At 35.1% G+C, this 18,861-nt stretch overlaps 1 protein-coding gene across 10 annotated transcripts in view; it reads left to right on the top strand.

Moving 5' to 3' along the window:
- The window catches only part of ATP2C1 (ATPase secretory pathway Ca2+ transporting 1), a 161,057-nt gene that overhangs the window by 99,394 nt on the left and 42,802 nt on the right, over positions 1 to 18,861 (top strand). For all 10 annotated transcript variants that reach the window (XM_078071775.1, XM_036092548.2, XM_036092547.2 and 7 more), the window contains 6 exons: positions 5,192 to 5,347; positions 6,277 to 6,345; positions 7,546 to 7,621; positions 10,759 to 10,825; positions 16,133 to 16,257; positions 17,127 to 17,224. In XM_078071775.1, the coding sequence (XP_077927901.1) occupies positions 5,192 to 5,347; positions 6,277 to 6,345; positions 7,546 to 7,621; positions 10,759 to 10,825; positions 16,133 to 16,257; positions 17,127 to 17,224 (591 nt within the window). The remainder of the gene's footprint in view (positions 1 to 5,191; positions 5,348 to 6,276; positions 6,346 to 7,545; positions 7,622 to 10,758; positions 10,826 to 16,132; positions 16,258 to 17,126; positions 17,225 to 18,861) is intronic.

The raw sequence follows: 18,861 nt of genomic DNA, 5'->3' as shown, positions 1-18,861 counted from the left end.
ATTTCTGATTTTCTTTTAATTCAAGACTAGAGAGGTAATTGATTTAGCAGCATACAGTATACCAAGCCTTTCTTTAGTTTAAGAACTTATTTGTAGCTGTCAGTTGTTCCATATTAACTGTAATTTTTTTAAGCAGTCATTTTTTGCTTTTTAGGAAAACTTTGTGACTTTGGCTTGTAGTTTCCTTCTGCTTAATGTTTTATAGGAATAATCCTGTGAAGTTTTTCAACCAGTTTTATTCTGTAGATGTTAAATATTCAGATGTGGATTATGTATACATCTTGTTTCTTATTTATATTCCGACTTTTGAACTGTGTTGTGTCTTATTCACACTTCCAGTAGAGTGCCTGAGGAATAATGAAGAGAAAGTGAAACAGTCAGTTTCCCTATTCATTAACAGCTCTTCTGAAGGTTTAACATTTAAACTTTTGGCTAGAAGGCATGGAGCTGGCTGGTTCTTTGATTTCATTTTATCCTACCTTTCCCTTTCTCATAAATGCAATGGATAAATGACTCTAATATCTTTCTTCTCAGATGAATTAAGTTTTGACTTTGTTAAACTGTAATAGGCTTGCCTAATTCATTAAATACCACCTTCTTAGAAATGACTTACTTCCCCTCATTCCCCCAAAACTACCCGCGGAAACTCTTGTAATCACCATTAAGAGAAAATAAGTTGTAACTAAGAAAATAGTCTTGCTCAGGGCACCTGGCTGGCTCAGTTGGAAGAGCATGCAACTCTTGATCTTAGGGTCTTGAGTTTGAGCCCCATGTTGGATATAGAAATTACTTAAATAAAAAAATATTCTTGTTCAACAATTCTTGTTCAAAAGACAGTTGAGATCTGTGCAGTGTGCTACATTGTATGATTTGGACAAATTTTATTGATAATGTATTCTTCTTCTTTTTTTTTTTTTTTTTAAAGTAAGCTCTAGGCCCAGTGTGGGGCTCGAACTCAGGACCCTGATGTCAGGAGTCATATGCTCTATTGACTGAGCAATATATTGATAATATATTCTTGATTTTTTTTACACATTGATAATTTTTATATATATATATAAATTATAAGTTTATATATATAATACAAATATATATACATATATATAAAATAAAGATCTAAAGCTCCTTTTTTTTCACATCAGTTTCTACACTAGACAGAGCTGACTGCTACTGTACTAAAAATGATGTCTTTTCTTTGTAGAAAAACATGATTTAAACAAAAATTCCTATTAAATGGTTATTGAACTGGTAAGGTTGACACTGAAGGGCTAGCTCACTGACAGAGCCAATAAAGCTATGCTTTTCTTCCCTTTTTAAAAAGTCAGGTTATTTTCGGGGCGCCTGGGTGTCTCAGTCGTTTAAGCATCTGCCTTTGGCTCAGGTCATGATCCCGGGGTCCTGGTATTGAGCCCTGCATCGGGCTCCCTGCTCAGCAGGGAGTCTGCTTCTCCTTTCTCTCTCTCTCTCTCTCCCTCTGCCCCTCCCACTGTTCATTCTCTCTCTCAAATAAATAAAATCTTAAAAAAAAAAAGTCAGATTATTTTCATATTTTTTGTTCTGACAGACAACCACCAAATGTTAGTATTTATCCATGTTTAAGATTTATGTTTAAAGTAGAAAGTCTTCAATGGAAAAAACATTAATTTTGCCTTTGTCAGAGAGGAGGAGTTCTATAGATGTACACAAATATTTTTTAAATATTAGCAGGTCTTATTTCTAATTAAAAGTCAGAAAAATTACAGGCAGTTTTGATTTTTATAACAAGCATTGAAGAGGAGCTTGCCAAATAAAAACTTTTTTGTTGACTTGTAATTCAGAATAATATAATTTTTAAATATATCTTTTCTTATTGTCTTCTAGAAGTAGTTACAAAACTAGGGAGGAGAAATAATTTGCAAATTGATTCTCTAAATAGTTAATAGGAATTCGGAGTTAATCTGTCAATGTTTTGGTTTGTCTCCATAGCTTACTATCTATATGATGTTGGCTGAGTTACTTAACCTTTCCAAGTGTCTATACAATAGCGGGGATGATAATAGTACCTACCTCATTGGAGTTGTTAGTAGCTAAGTAGTTGTTAGTAGCTAAGTAGTTGTTAGTAGATAACTTAGTATAGATATGTAGCAAAGTGCCTTGCAGATAGTAAGCAATGAAATATTAGCTGATGGTTTTTAGTACTAGCATCATTTTTGAAGAACAACCTAACCTTTTTTTCTTACCTTGGTAATAGAATGTATTAGTGTGAAAAACTATATAGTCCTAAGTTTAATTTGGAAAGAAAAAGTCAAATAAGTATGTTCCTTTAATAAAGAAAAATTCCTTTGCCTTTGAACATGGTGGATTTTTTTTTTTTAAATCTGTAGTTGGGTTAAGGTAATGAACCCAGATTTACCTGGCCGTCTTTGCATACACAATTATAGAAAATGGGAAGCTTTTTAAAGACTAAAGGACAGGTGATCTGTGCTTTAAGGAAGACTTTTTATAAACCCATTTTGATACTAAAATCTATAACATTTGTATTAAACTTTCAGGAAATACTAGCACAGTTTAGTGTCTTGGAAATTAGGTGATATAATTTATTTTCATTCTGAACATTTTTCAGCTGCATGATCTAATCCGTAAACTCTTGATTACATTTGCAAAGTTATGTGTCTACCTAGCACAGGAACACACCGGGCATATTCCTACTCCAATAGTCTTTGTACTTTTTGCTTTCTTTGCCTAGAATCCTTTCATCCTCATTGTAGCCCATCCTTGGGGCCCTCATGGGGCAATCATGACTCTACAGAAGGGTTGTCTACTTTTGAAAGATGTTCTTTCCTTTATCTAAAATGTCACTCTCCATCCTTATGCATTTTTTCCTCATTACAAGGTATTATATTACATACTCTTGTTTATTTATTTTTAGATGATTTTCCCATAAGAATAAGAGCTGAGGGCAGGAACTTAGTTTTACTGCTAATTTCCACTGTGTATGATATAGTACAGGGCCTGGCGTTAATAAATACTTTTTAAGTGAATGAATCAATAAGATTGTTCAAGTTAAAATATAGTTTTACTGTATAGATGGGGAGAATGCGTGATCCAATTTTTAATATTTATTTTCTATGAGATATTTATGCTCATGAAAAAATGAACCATTTAAAAAGATGAGCTTTATTGTTTCCATCCCCCTACCCCCCCCCCAAAAAAAAAACCCCAGCAGGATTTCAAGTTTAGAGTATTTTGTACATAGTATGAGATGTCAATCAAGAGGCCTAATTGAGAACACCAGCTCAGTTTATTTTTTTTTTTTTTAAAGATTTTATTTATTTATTTGAGAGAGAGAATGAGACAGAGAGAGCATGAGAGGGTCAGAGGGAGAAGCAGACTCCCTGCCGAGCAGGGAGCCCGATGTGGGACTCGATCCCGGGACTCCAGGATCATGACCTGAGCCGAAGGCAGTCGCTTAACCAACTGAGCCACCCAGGCGCCCGAGAACACCAGCTCAGTTTATAATAGCAGCAAGACTGCACAGTCGTTTAACTACTCTGGTTTCATTTCCTTACTTTGTTTCTTTTTTTTTTTTGAAGATTTTATTTATTTATTTGACAGAGAGACACAGTGAGAGAGGGAACACAAGCATGGGGGAGTGGGAGAGGGAGAAGCAGGCTTCCTGCGGAGCAGAGAGTCCGATATGGGACTCGATCCCAGGACCCTGGGACCATGACCTGAGCCAAAGGCAATTGCTTAACAACTGAGCCATCCAGGCGCCCTCCTTACCTTGTTTCTTTTCTAGGTTCTATCTCAGTGCCTGGTACATAGTTAAGGTAGTCAATAAATGTTTTTTGGGTGAGTGAATTAACCTATTAAAATGAGTAAAATCATGTACTGGGTCCTAGTTTCTCAAAGTATCCTAAAGACCCTAGAATAAGAGCTTCTGTAATAAAATGGATCAAAGAAATTTGTGAAACTCTATTCCATTGATTCTCAAAGTTAAATATGCCTCAGAGTCACCTGGAGTGCTTATAGTCTTTTAGGTTTACCCTCCCACCTCCATATTTGAAGTAGGGTAGTGAATTTCTAACAAGTTCTGAGGAGGTAGGGAGATGTGATGCTGGTTACGCTGGTCCTGCTGGGACCACACTTTGACAACTCCTTTTATATCTATTTCAGTTGAGGTGATTCACACTGACCTATTGAAGGTTTAAAGAAGCACTACCTAACTAGGGGAAGCTGTTTAACTCTTAACCCAGTATTTCTAAAACTTACTCGACTCTAGTACCTATTCTGTGTGTGTGTGTGTGTGTGTGTGTGTGTGTGTGTGTGTGTGAGAGAGAGAGAGAGAGAGAGAGGGAGAGACAGACAGAGAGACAGAGAGAGTGTCATCTGTCTATCACATTATACCCAATGTCTATGAACATCCTTGGAACTATTGTTGTGTGGGTCCTACTTTCAGAAACAAAGCCAGCTCACATCTGCAGTGTTTTCCACATGTAAAATGATGATTTTGTTTGTTTTGTTTTTGGCATGCTAGGGTAGGTGAAAACTTAATTAATTTGGCATGTTAGGGCAGGTGTTAGTAGTGAAACTCAGAAATTGAATCCTGTTGCACAGATGGGAGATAATATGATATTCGTTATCTGCATGGAAACATTTATATACCTTTTTGATTTTTGCTGACATAAATTTGGGTTAAATGTAAGGATGTATATAGCAAGCAGAGTTTCACGAAAATTGAGCCCAAAATGATGAAATGATTTCTCTCTCAGTACTTTTTTTTAATCTTTTATTCATATTTGTCTTTCTGCATGTCTTTTTAATCTGCCAAACACATTTCCATACACAAACACATTTTCATAACTTCAGTTCATGGCAAAATTAGGAAGTAATATTTTATCATGAGAATTGTTTTCTCTAAAATCTCAGCTAGTGTTTCTTTTCTCTAGTTGTATTTTGAAATGTGGGCTAATCTTGTCTCCACTATAGCGTTCTATTTTGCATGCTGGATTTTGTTGACTTCATTGCATATTTTAAACATGGTTGTACTTATTCTGGTCTTCTTAGAGTAATGGATATAATAAAAGATTTCAGTAATGATCAGAAAGGGGATATTTGAGAAAGAAGTGATGGTTACAAACTCTTCAGATATTAAATGTAGCACAGAGAGACTTCAAACTTGAACTTAATGGAGTACTTTATGTTCTCCAAGGCTGTGGATCTTTCCATTGATGAGTCCAGCTTGACAGGAGAGACAACACCTTGTTCTAAGGTGACCGCTCCTCAGCCGGCTGCAACTAATGGAGATCTTGCATCAAGAAGTAACATTGCCTTCATGGGAACACTGGTCAGATGTGGCAAAGCAAAGGTAATTTTTTCTCTTGTTTTGAAAGTAGCAGTTTGTTTGTTTTCAACCCTTTTAAAGTTCTATTTGGTAATTTTATGTGTCTCTTTTTAAAAATATATGACGAAGGGGCACCTGGTGGCTCAGTCGTTAAGCGTCTGCCTTCGGCTCAGGTCATGATCCCAGGGTCCTGGGATTGAACCCTGCATTGGGCTTCCTGCTCAGCAGGAAGCCTGCTTCTCCCTCTCCCACTCCCTCTGTGTCTCTGTCAAATAAATAAATAAAATCTTTAAAAAAATATATATGACGAAGAAATGACAGAATTGAACCTAACCCATAGCCACTATTTGTGAGACTAAGGCGCCTATGTCCCTGAGGTGTAATATGTCCATAGTTCTGCCATTTGGCAGATAATGGAGCCTTAAAAACATAGTCCTCAGTATCTGTTCTTTTTTTTGTTTGTTTTAGATAGAAACAGGGGCACATGGATATGTTCATTACTAGTTAAATAAAAATTTAATTTATGATAATGGTACTAGCTATCATATTCTGAATATGTATCACTCACCTACTGATGGATTTTAGATATTTTGTTTCGGGATTCTGATATTTCACAAATATAAAAGACATGATTCAGTAGCATTTGAGGGGAAAAAGAAAATACATTAAATGTCTCTCTTGAGTATAAGATAGTTTTGAATTTCAGAAATATTGATACAGACAAAGAATGGGCCTCAGAATTGGGTCAAGGCTTATATAGTAAGGCATAAATACTAGTGATCTATAGTAATATCACAAAGTTAATTTGCTATGGGAACCTTGGATATGAGTGTCAGTCATCTTGACTGTGGGCAAGGCTTTGGAGAAAGTGAATGAGAGGTTTTTGGGTTTTTTTTGCTTGAGAGAGGTGATTCCATCTGAATGTAAATGTATTTTCCTGTTTTTCCCTTTAGGGTATTGTCATTGGAACAGGAGAAAATTCTGAATTTGGAGAGGTTTTTAAAATGATGCAAGCAGAAGAAGTAAGTACTTAATTTGTTAATGATGTTTTAATTTCTTTTTTTTTTTTTTTTTTTTTTAAAGATTTTATTTATTTGCAAGAGAGAGAATGAGAGACAGAGAGCATGAGAGGGAGGAGGGTCAGAGGGAGAAGCAGACTCCCTGCTGAGCAGGGAGCCCGATGTGGGACTCGATCCCGGGACTCCAGGATCATGACCCGAGCCGAAGGCAGTCGCTTAACCAACTGAGCCACCCAGGCGCCCAATGATGTTTTAATTTCAAATCTGAAATTCTCTATTACAAGTAGAGGAACAGAAAGTATTGGTGGATTATTTTATGTGCTATTGAAAGTAGTATTTTATTCAGAATATCACTCAGTTGTCTGTGTTTAAAAACATAATTGGAAAGACTGTATTTGAAAAGGCTTGAATTGACATTGTTTAATATGCTAAAACATTTTGATAGTCATTGTTTATAGGAGATAAAGGTTTATAGCCAATTATTTATAGGGCTTATTCTTTTTAGAAATTAGCTTTATATTAATTTTAAAAATTACTAAATGGTATACTTGTCTTCTACCAAAATTGCCAACTTTATTTAATTCCAAGTAATGGGGGAAAAAGATTGTAAAGTAAAATAACCTGGAAGATATTCTTGTTTAAGGATATTGAAGATTAGTTCTCTCATTGAAAATACTTTCTTATAAAAAAGAAGTTGCATTCTACAAATGTCATATTCTCCCTGAGTCATCTGGATTTCTCAGGTAACCTGCCAAGATCCCAGTATGTGATGCAGTATATAAAACCATTCCAAGAAGCTTGGCAGTGAGGGAAATGCTAGAGAAGGGACTTAGCCGATCAGGGAGCCAGCTGGAGAAAAAGACTTGGATTGCGAGCTTGTTTGTCGATACAGAAAGGAGAAGATTGGAAAAGTGAGGGCCAGTGAATGGTAATAAGGTCCTGGAGAAGCTGGTAGGGATAATAGATTTCTTCTCAAAAACAGGTATGGGGAGCATGGACCTTTTAAATAAACAAGCTTTTAAAAGTCTCAGCCTCAGTTTCCTCAGTAAAGGGAATAATACTAACCTTAAGGGAGAGATGTGTATGTCATGGGTATGTTAAGAGCTAGCATGAATATGTCAAGCACTTAGCAGAATCCTTGGCACTTATTTTATTTTACTAAATTTAGCTCATTGTAGTGACACTATTCTCCAATTTGTCAAGGCACCAAAAACCCCTCTGCAGAAGAGCATGGACCTTTTAGGAAAACAACTTTCCTTTTACTCCTTTGGTATAATAGGTAAGAGAAGAGTGAGTATGTATATCTCATCTATTTACCTAGGTTTTTTTTTTTGTGTGTGTGTGTGTGTGTGTGTGTGGTAAGGGGGAGTTTAGATAGCTGCGTAAATTTGTTTATTCATTTAATTAATTTTTAGCTTACTACTACTTTTTAAAAATTATAAAACCAGCCCCCCAACCATTGTCCTTTCTACAAAGATAATTAGAACTCCATGTAATTCCTATAATCAAGGAGCATTTCTATAAACATTTTTGTATTTGTCTTTCTAGTTTTCAGCAAAATGTTAGTAATGTTTTATGGACTATTTTTCCTTTTTTTGTTTCACATTTTCTTCATAAGCATCTTGTCATTAAATAGATGCTCATTAAATTGACGTCATGAAATAGGTGGTTGTATAGTACTCCATTATGTGGGAAAAAAATATCTTAGACTTCTTGAAGACATTTCTATGTTTTTTGAATTTTTAAAATTATGTAAATGATTCTTCAGTGAGGATATCTTATTAAATTCATAAAAGTAAAATTGGGTCAAAGAGTATCCATGTAATTTTCAAATTTTTGGCATATTTTTAAAGTTTTTTGTTTATATTGCCAAATAATACCCTTCAACAGTAAGGCAGAGGTATTACTCTTCCAGCACCCTTGCCAACTTTGTTGTCATTAACAGACAAAAGACTTCTCATTATTTTATTTCACAGTTCATTATAGAAAAACAGCACTTTCGTCATATGTGTGTTGGTCCTTTTTATTTCATGACCTGCCAATCTGTCTTATCCCTTCTTTTGTGGCTTGAGTCTTAGGCTGGTAACAGCTCTTTGTATAATTAGGATATCCATCCTTTTATTACGTTTTTTCCCTCCAATTTTTAAATTCCCTTTGAGGGATAAATATAATAAACTTGGTACAGGAGAGAGAGTAATTGAAACATCTTCTGATATAATTGTCCTGTTAATCTCTGCAGTTATAGTTTCTGTCTTTGTTCAATTCATAAAGGCTATCCCAACCTCATGTTGTAGAAAGTGTTTATAAGTATATCTATTTAAACATCAATATGACTTTAGTTATTATTTTTGACACTTAATTTTACTATTTAGAATTTATTTTAGTATAAGACTTAAGGTAGAGTTAATAACAGTTTTACTCAAAGGTTAATTATCCCAATACCATTAATTCTGTGGTCCATTCTTTATTCACTGAGTTGAAATGACATCTTTATCATACATTAAACACTTGAATCAATTTTGGAGTCCTTGCTCATTTAATTTTTCCATGATGTTATTTTATTTTTTAATTTTTTAATTTTATATATTGTCTGAGAGAGAGAGAGCACACAAGCAGGGGGATCGGCAGGCAGAAGGAGAAGCAGGCTTCCCACTGAGCAGGGAGCCCGATGTGGGACTCAGTCCCAGGACCCTGTGAGCCAAAGGCAGACGCTTAACTGACTGAGCCACCCAGGTGTCCCTCCATGATATTATTTTAATTATTCTTGTTAGCTGAAAGTTTCAAAATAATAATACAGTTTTAAGTTAAAGCAGATTTCTGCTATGCAGTTTCAGTTAAATAATTATTTAAATATTAATTCTATTGATCTCTCTGCCTTCATAGTAAAGTAGAATGTAGAAAGGTATTTCATTCCTCATTTTTAACTAGTAGGTAGTTAATTTGATTATTTGATTATTACTGTTTATTTTCTAGAATTTATAGGAATTTGATAAATCTAAGGGCATTTAGCCAATGAAATCTCCCCAGTTATATTAATGCTGTACCATGAAACCACCTCACTTTTAGTGATAAGAATGTTTCAACTTTATGATTATCTGGTTTTAATATAATGCATTAAACAATTTTTCTTGTTAGGATAGTATATGGAATAGGACAAAGGTTAAGATCAAAATCTGAGGTCAGCAGACTTTTTTGGGGGGGTGGGGTAAAGGGCCTGACAGTAAATATTTTAGCCTTTGGTCCTTACCAAAGTATTTCTAGTATTCTCTGATGGAAATGCTCAACTCTGCCATCAACAGGAAAGCATCATAGACAATATAGAAACAAACGGATGTGGCTATGTTCCAACAAACCTTATTTACAAAAGCATGCAGGAGGCTCACAGATTATAGCTTGCTGACCCCTGGTATAGTTCATTGAACATGATTTTTTTTGTTAGGATAGTATTTTGGATAGGATCTTAGAGTGTCACCATCTGGATTATTATTTTATAATTTTAGAAAGATGAAGAAAAACTTGTTTAGATGTTTATATTGATTTAGAATACAATCTTGAAGTGGCTTTATTTTATTGTCTATAATGATACTATTTTTTCTCACAAAACCAGTGGTGCACTCCATGCCCCCCTTCATTTCAGAGACAAAGGTTAAAGCAGTGTATGTTGTTCGGTTTATGTTAATTGATTTTTAAAAAGATTATTTATTTATTTGACAGAGAGAGAGAGAGAGTACAAGCAGGGGGTGGGGTAAGCTGACATGGGGCTGGATCCCACGACCCATGAGATCATGACCTGAGCCAAAGGCAGATGCTTAGTTGACTGAGCCACCCAGGCACCCCATATATTAATTGATTTTTTATTTGTAAATGCCATTAAAAATAGTAATTTTTAAATGTTAATGCAATTTTAGATATGTTAAGTAAGATAAATCACTCTTTGAGCCAGCTCCTAATTAAGTATTCTGTTGTTTGTAGTACAAACTTTATACATATTGCCTGGATATTTAGTTAAGGGAAGTAAAGTTCCAGGGTTTATTTTTGCAAAGCTGTTAATAAATAGAAGATCTATATGTCTTACTCTGCCTTCTTTTTTTCTCCCGTTGTATGAAAATACTGGTAATATTTTCTTATAGTGGGAATCCTCAGATATTATTGCTTTAAGGGGGTTGGGTGGCAGCAGTGGTAACACAAGGTAAAACTGTGTGTGTGTGGTGTGTGCATATACAGCATTGACTTTAAGCAGCATTAATTTTAATCTCCCCTGCTTAATGGATTTTTGTAAAATCATGTAATTGTGATCTGATGCACCTTCCTTTATGTCAGGGGACTTTTTGGCTGCCCTCAGCTTGTTAGTCTATCCCATCTATACTTACGTGATTATATATAAAGGGAAACATAGTTATTTGATTTTTGTTCCAGGTATCATCATGTTGGTTGGCTGGTTACTAGGAAAAGATATCCTGGAAATGTTTACTATTAGTGTAAGGTAAGTTCTAATCATTTGTTTATAAATTGAGGTTTCTTTTTCCTCTCTTATTTCTCTAATAGGCATAGGTTATATTCCATTATGGAGGTATTATATGAGCAGAAAAGAGAATAGTGTCTCTACTTAAATAGTTCAGATTCATATATTGAAATGAATTCTAGGAAAATGAAAACCTACATATATAGCAGAAGAAAACCTGCACCAGATGTCTGGTATTATCAGTCTAATACTGCATTTTTATATATCAATAGACAAGGATTGCCTAAATGAAAACTAGCAGCATGAAAGAGAAAGACCATAATAATAGAAAATGAATAATCAGAGGAAAATGAAAAATTGAAGAAATAGCAGAAAAATTTAGAAAGCATTTTTATTTTCAGAGATCTGTGAAGAAACTGCATTCATGATAAACATTACTTAGAAGGATCAGAGGACAAAAAGAGTTTTTAGAAATTATGATTTTAACTGCTAAAATTAAAAATTCAGTACAAGGGCTGTAATGTAAAGTCAAAGAGGGATCCCCCAAAAATCAAGTAAAATGTCCAAAACAGAGAATGAAATAAAAGTGACAAAGAGAATAATTTAATAAATGCCATATCTACCCAATAGGAGTTTCAAAAATGAGAGAAGAAGAAATTACATAAGACATGATGGAGCATTTTCTCAATCTGAATCAAGACATGAAATTTTTATAGTTTGTGTGGATTCTCTAAATGCCAAACAGGATGAAAAGAACTCCGAACCTGGATACATCATTATTAAATTAAAGAAAACAAGTTAGGTCATCTATAAAGGAAGGATAATTAGACTGGTATCACATTTCTCGTTAGCAACTGCAGTTTCCACCATGGATTTTTTTTTAATTTTGGAAGATTTTATTTTTTTATTTGAGAGAGAGAGGTAGGAGAGAGAGCATTGGGGGGGGGTGGAGGGGGACAGAGAAGCAGACTCCCCGCTGAGCAGGGAGCCCGATGGGGGCTCGATCCCAGGACCCCGGGATCATGACCTGAGCTGAAGGCAGACACTTAACTTACTAAGCCACCGAGGTGCCCCCCATGGGGTCTTTTTAGACTCTTCTAAACATTTCAACTGACAAAACTTTAATAGGTCACAATTGGTACCTGTGCTGAACAGTGGGGCAACTTAAGGCACCCATCTTCTGAGAGAGTCTGTGCAGCAGTTCAGCTTCAGGTACAAGGAGATTGGGATGACCTTGTGAGTTGGGGAGCTACCCTGGGTTAAAATGGTTCATACTTCGTGAGGGCCCACATCTCTGGAAGCATACTTTCCAGGGTGCTTGCAAGAGACATGTCCAGTTATAAGAGTCACCTACACTTAGAAAACCCAAAGTGATGGCTTCCTGTAAGATAATTAAAATTCTTCTAGTCCATAGATGGTTTATCAGTCAGGAGATCCCCTTATCATAAGCAGTGTTGCCTAGCAACATAGTTGACCTAACTACCCTAACCAGGTCACTAGAGGAACAGAGCTAGAGATTTAACCAAATGCAGAACGGGAAAAGGATTTTATTAACCCTTCCTCCACAATAGCATTAGATTACATTAGAGAACAGTGGGGCAGTGCTATCAAAGTATGAGGGGAAAGGATTTTAAATCTATAAATCTAGGCAGAGACAGCGTATCGATCCAGTTAATTACAAATAGATAGGTAAGTAATCAGAAAATTTATTCCTTCCCTGTCCTATATGAATTATAGTAAAACAAGGATGAAAAAAAGGAAGATGATGTATGGGATATAAGTAAGAGTAGAACTCACCTAGGCATCTAAGGAAAAGAAATATTGGATAACAGCTCTATCGTAGTAGGCCTAGGAAGTAATATTTCAAATGTTAGAACAAAAACAGTGAATTAAAAAAGAAATCAAATGGATTACAAGGAATAGGTAGGTTGAATAAGAGGTTAAAAGATATTTGTGATAGGGTGAAGGAGTATATTTTTTTCTTTAAAGGAGCAAAAATACAATTTGAAACTCTTGGCTTCAATCTGTATAAAAAAGACTTCGGTGAAATACGAAATAAGTTTAAAATGAGGCATGAGTGTGAGATACTAAACATTAGCATATTATCCATTGGACTTATTTTTAGATTTTGAGTTTTTTTTTTGAGCAGTTCAATTTTATAGATTGACATTTTGATTTCTGCTTCAAGGTCTTACAAAGGACAAAGCATTAAAAAATTTTTAATAGAATAAAACTCATTCTATTTTGCAATTATTATATGGGTCCATTGTCCTTTTATAAATTTAAGTAAGATATATTATGGGATCTTTTGTGACCTTATTTTTCCTGTGTCTTGAAGCATTATATTATTTCATTACCCTAGCAATTATTTTATTTTTATTTATTTTATTTTTTAAAAAGATTTTTATTTATTTATTTGACAGAGAGACACAGCAAGAGAGGGAACACAAGCAGGGGGAGTGGGAGAGGGAGAAGCAGGCTTCCTGCGGAGCAGGGAGCCCAATGCGGGCCTTGATCCCAGGACCCTGGGATCATGACCTGAGCCGGAGGCAGACGCTTAAGGACTGAGCCACCCAGGTGCCCCCCCCCCCCGGCAGTTATTTTAATAATTATTTCCAGCTGTTCTAAAAATGAGTAAAAACAGTAAGAATGCAGAAGAATGATGGGATCACTTATAGGGTTGATGTAATAATAAAGTAAATCATCATTATTCTGTTATCCTTTAATTTTTTTATTATGTTGCTCAGAAATATTACATTGTCATTTACAAGGGTATAAAAGAGGTCTAGAGACAGTCATTGTCTTCTTTTGTTTTTACTCATTAAAGGATCATAATTTTTTGCTTTCCACCATAATGGCAAAGAATAATTGATAGAAGAGTAATTGGACAAATCAGAAGATGAATGCAAGGAGACAAAGAGCCACTGTATGCTCTAATGATGGGGGTGAAATTTAATCAAAAAAGTGAGATCTTAACACTCTGAATCTTTGGATGATGGTAGTCTAAATTTTCTGAAACTCCTGAATTAGTGAGTGAATAGTTTATTTCTAAGGACAAAAGGGAAGGACAGGTATTCCCTTTCATTTAGTCATTCTACAGCAAGGAATTCATCATGCAGTGTTTTCCAGCAAGAACCTAGACCACCCCTTTTTGTTAAAAGGATGCGTGTGGTAGTTTTCTTTAAGCTTTTATGATATTTGTTTACCAACTTTTACTTTATACCATTTATAAATGGAGAAAACCAAAGGCTGGTGTGAATATATAAGTGATTAAAAGGAAATATATGACATAGAAATGAAAAACTAATTGGACTCATGTTATTGGTGTGTATAAATCTAAAAATTATGTTACAAAGACGATGACTGTTCTCTTTTCAACAGAATTATGAGCCATCCACAATTTCAAAAGTGTTGCATTTTGAAGATACAAATACAAAAAGTGAAACCAGAATTGATAAGCCTATAACTTATTGGAAATGTTTTTTGAATTTGAAATCAGTATTTGTAAAGTGAATGTATTCCAGGTTCTTTCCTGATAGTTGATGAGCCATTAGTTGCATCCAGAGGACATTGCCCCTTTCAGATATATGTATACCTTCAAATCCAGGAATGTAGTTTGAGGTTAAAATTAAAAATTTCTAATGAACTTTTTCACAATCCATTTTATTCCTCTGCAAATTATTTATAAAGTGACTTAAAAACAAAAGAATGGAAAGGTCCATTAGATCTAGAGTGTGAACACTGATGCCTATTTTTCCTGATACATTGAGTGTTAATGGAGGCCTACGAAAAAAGTTTTCTGTTCCAGCTTAGAATAGTTCAAAAGAGGGAAGGAAGTATTAATGATAGCACATATTTCTTTGGAACCTAGTGTGGGGCTTGAACTCACAACCTTGAGATTGAGACCTGAGCTGAGATCAAGAGTCAGACGCTTAAACTGACTGAGCCACCCAGGTGCCCCGATAAGCACATATTTCTTGACTCTTTGTGTACACTATTTAGCCAGTGGTATTGTGTCATTCACTGGCTTTCAAATTTTAGAATTAACCTGTAAACAGAGCATGAAAGCTTAATAATGCTTACAGAACAGGATGCTAATGATTACAAGTTAGATCGTGCTAAAGAAAAAGTAGGTAATAGAAATTGGTGAGTAGAAGCAGTGGATGCAACAATGTTAGAATGAAGAACAGGAACACATATGTTCTTACCTGTAGGAGAGTCAAGAGCTAATACTTGGAATGGGATAAAAAATAGACTTAATTTGATTTTTTTTTTAAATTTGCAAAGGGAAACTAATTTTTTGTTGTGATAAAATACATATAACATAAAATTTACCATTTTAAAATATACAATTCAATGGAATTAAATCCATAGTGTTGTACAATCACAACCATTATTGAGTGTCATCACCCCAAAAGAAAACCTTGTGCCCACTGGGTAATCACTCACTATTCTTCCTTCTCCCTAGCCTGTGGCAGCCACTAAACTGCTTTCTGTCTCTATGGATTTGCTTATTGTTAATTTCATATAAATGGAATAAAAACACTATGTGTCTTTTGTGTCTGGCTTCTTTTTTTTTTTTTTTTAAGATTTTATTTATTTATTTGACACAGAGAGGGAGAGTGAGAGAGGGAACACAAGCAGGGGGAGTGGGAGAGGGAGAAGCAGGCTTCCCGCCAAGCAGGGAGCCCGATGTGGGGCTCGATCCCAGGACCCCAGGACCATGACCCGAGCCGAAGGCAGACGCTCAACGACTGAGCCACCCAGGTGCCCCTGTGTCTGGCTTCTTTAATTTAGCATAATGTCTTCAAGGTTCATCCATGTTGTAACATGTATCAGTACTTCATTTCTTTTTATGGTGGAATAATACTTTATTGTATGGATACACTACAATTTCCCATTTATCAGTTGATGGACATTACAGTGATCTTTTGGCCATTGTAAATAGTGCTGCTATGAACAGTCATGTATAAGTTTTTGTTTGAATACTTCTTACTGTTAACTGCATTTATAGATGAGAAAACTAAACTACAGAGGTAGAATAATAATAGCTCAGGGTCAAACAGGTAAAAATTGGTGAAGCCATGGGTATAAATCTAGGTAATCTGATATCACAACCTACATTCTTCAACTACTACACTTAACCTGGCAGCTAGTAGGTATCCAGTAAATGTAATCAACTTTCCCTTCCTCTTGAGGCTATTTTTGAGTGTTAATAGTATTAATTTTATATTTTATTAGTCTCTGTTTTAAGTAACAGCCCACTGAAATTATTGCTGTACGTACTATTTAATTTATACTTCAATACTAAGTATATATTGGTTACAGTTTGGCTGTGGCAGCAATTCCTGAAGGTCTTCCCATTGTGGTCACAGTGACTCTAGCCCTTGGTGTTATGAGAATGGTGAAGAAAAGGGCCATTGTGAAAAAACTGCCTATTGTTGAAACTCTGGGTAAGTATGTGGTAATATGAGCATACTTATGCAATAGTGTGTTAGTTTACATCAACAGTGAATCATCTTCAGGTTGTACAGTTTTTGTCTGAGAGGCTAGAATAGTGGTATTTGACTTGTGGCAAAATTAAGTATGGTTTTCAGAACCAGAAAAGTTAATTAAAGTGTATATCTTTCAGGACAGGGTACTTACAGAGAAATCTTACTGTGTCATGCAATGTTCTAATGCTTAAATCATGTAAAAAAGAAATCTATATAACAAATGAAACCTTGGAGTAAAATTAATAGAATTTTTTTCTTTTGACATCTCAAGGAAGATAATTGATAACCATAGATCCTAGAATGCCATATTCCAGTTGAATTTGCTGATAAGAACAATAAACATACAACAGTTGCTAAATGTTGCTATAATATAACTTTATGTTTGCTATGAAACTTCTTCTTTAAAAAATTTAGGAATCCAAAAATATTGAATTTAATTTTTAGTTTGCATTATAATATTGAGAAGGCAAATTCCTTAACTACTCACTGAAAAAATTACATGGGTTTATATTTAGGTACCCTTAAAACTTCCTAGAAAATGTATTATATAAAGTTATAATATAAAGCTAATACTGAGAAGCTTTGTAGAAATTCAGTTGCAGGTTAATAAGAAAAAGTCAACATTTATCACTTTTTAAATTTTAATTTCAGAACTTACTTTATGGTGGTGAAAAGCATAATGAGAGAAAATCTAAAATTATCAGTGAGCTTGATTTGTACAAAATTAAGAGAAACAGGACAGGCTTCCAGAGTCTTTGATTTGTTTTTAATGTGAACTTGTTTATTTCTCCCTGACTCTTGGTGACATATAATGGTTTATTCTGTAGGCTGCTGTAATGTGATTTGTTCAGATAAAACTGGAACACTGACAAAGAATGAAATGACTGTTACCCACATACTTACTTCGGATGGTCTGCATGCTGAGGTACTCTATAGATTTTTTTTAACAACAGTATTTCTTTGTTAAGAATCTTTGGTGTTTAGACATTCCTAACAATTCTAGTGTCTTATCTTCAAAAGGGCTATAAATTCATTATCAGCGGAGCCTTTTCCTTATGCTACCAGTCTTGATCCCACTGCACTTGTACAGTCCAGAAACTTTGAATCATCCTTGGCACCTGTCTTTCAATCACCCCTAGTCGTTTGTTTCCAAACTCTTATTCTTGCTCTATATGCAGCTTGAGGGATCTTTTAGAACCAAATGTTAGCAAGTTTATTTTAATTAATTAAGATGTTTCAATGGCTTTCCATTGTGACCAGGATCCTGAAGTATGGCCTTTCAGGGCCCCTACATATTTTGTTCCTTATTTCCTTCTTTATCCTTATATGTTTCACTTTACTTTCTGGGTACCAGGTGCACGACTTTATGATTCTCTCAGTGTGACAAAATTCCTCCTACTTCAGGCTCTTTGCTGCTGTTCTCACTGCATAGGACAGTCTGTTATGTCTTCATCCTTTGCAACTCAGTTCCAACCAACCAACCAACCTCCCTCCCTCCCTCCCTCCCTCCCTCCCTCCCTTCCTTCCTTCCAAGTCAATTAATTAGCATACAGTATATTATTAGTTTCAGAGGTAAAGTGATTCATCAGTCTTATATAACACCCAGTGCTCATTCCATCCCGTGCCCTCCTTAATGTCCATCACCCAGTTTCCCCATCCCCCCCCACCCCCCCTCCAGCAATTCTCAGTTTGTTTCCTGTGATTAAGAGTCTCTTATGGTTTGTCTCCCTCTCTGATTTTCTTATTTTTCTTTCCCTTCTCCTATGCTCCTCTGTTTTGTTCCTTAAATTCCACATACGAGTAAATCATATGATAATTATCTTTCTCTGATTGACTTATTTCAATTAGCATAATATCCTCTAGTTCCATCCATGTCATTGCAAATGGTAAGATTTCATTCCTTTTGATGCCTGCATAATGTTCCATTGTATGTATATATACCACATCTTCTTTATCCATTCATCTGTTGATGGATATATGGGCTCTTTCCATAGTTTGGCTATTGTGGACATTGCTGCTATGAACATTCAACCCCACTTCTTTAAAAAAGCTTTGCTGACCACCCAGAACTGGCCATATGTTACTTGTTTTCATAGCACTCAGTGCCTTTTAATTTTCAGCCCAGGTAAAATTTTCTGTTCTTCTTTATACTATAAGTTGTAATAGAGCAGAACTAAGTTGCCCAACACAGGGCCTGCCTCATGGTAGTAAGTACTTGTTGAAAGAATAAATGAATAGATGAATTATTTTATTTTAAAAATAATATTTTTGGCAGTGTCTTAAATGCATGTCATCTGTGTGTGTTGGTTAATTTTGAAGTTAGGTAAGGACAAGGTCCAGTTTCACCCCAGTCTTGAAAGGATTTCTGGCTGGTATGTTCATTCACACTACTTAGGATGGGTACAGTCTTGTAAATTGTGTTTGCATCCAATTTACTACATCGTTAGACAGATTGACAGAAATTGTACTTAGGTTTATTTAATTCCATTTTACATAGGCTTTAAAATGAGACTATTGATATTTAGGGTGTTAGATTTGGTTAAGGATACCCAATACTCTGTT

The sequence above is a fragment of the Halichoerus grypus genome, chromosome 1 (assembly GCF_964656455.1).
Source record: "Halichoerus grypus chromosome 1, mHalGry1.hap1.1, whole genome shotgun sequence".
Classification (NCBI taxonomy): domain Eukaryota; kingdom Metazoa; phylum Chordata; class Mammalia; order Carnivora; family Phocidae; genus Halichoerus; species Halichoerus grypus.
The sequence above is the reverse complement of the archived record's forward strand: the minus strand, read 5'-3'. Positions and strand labels throughout refer to the sequence as shown.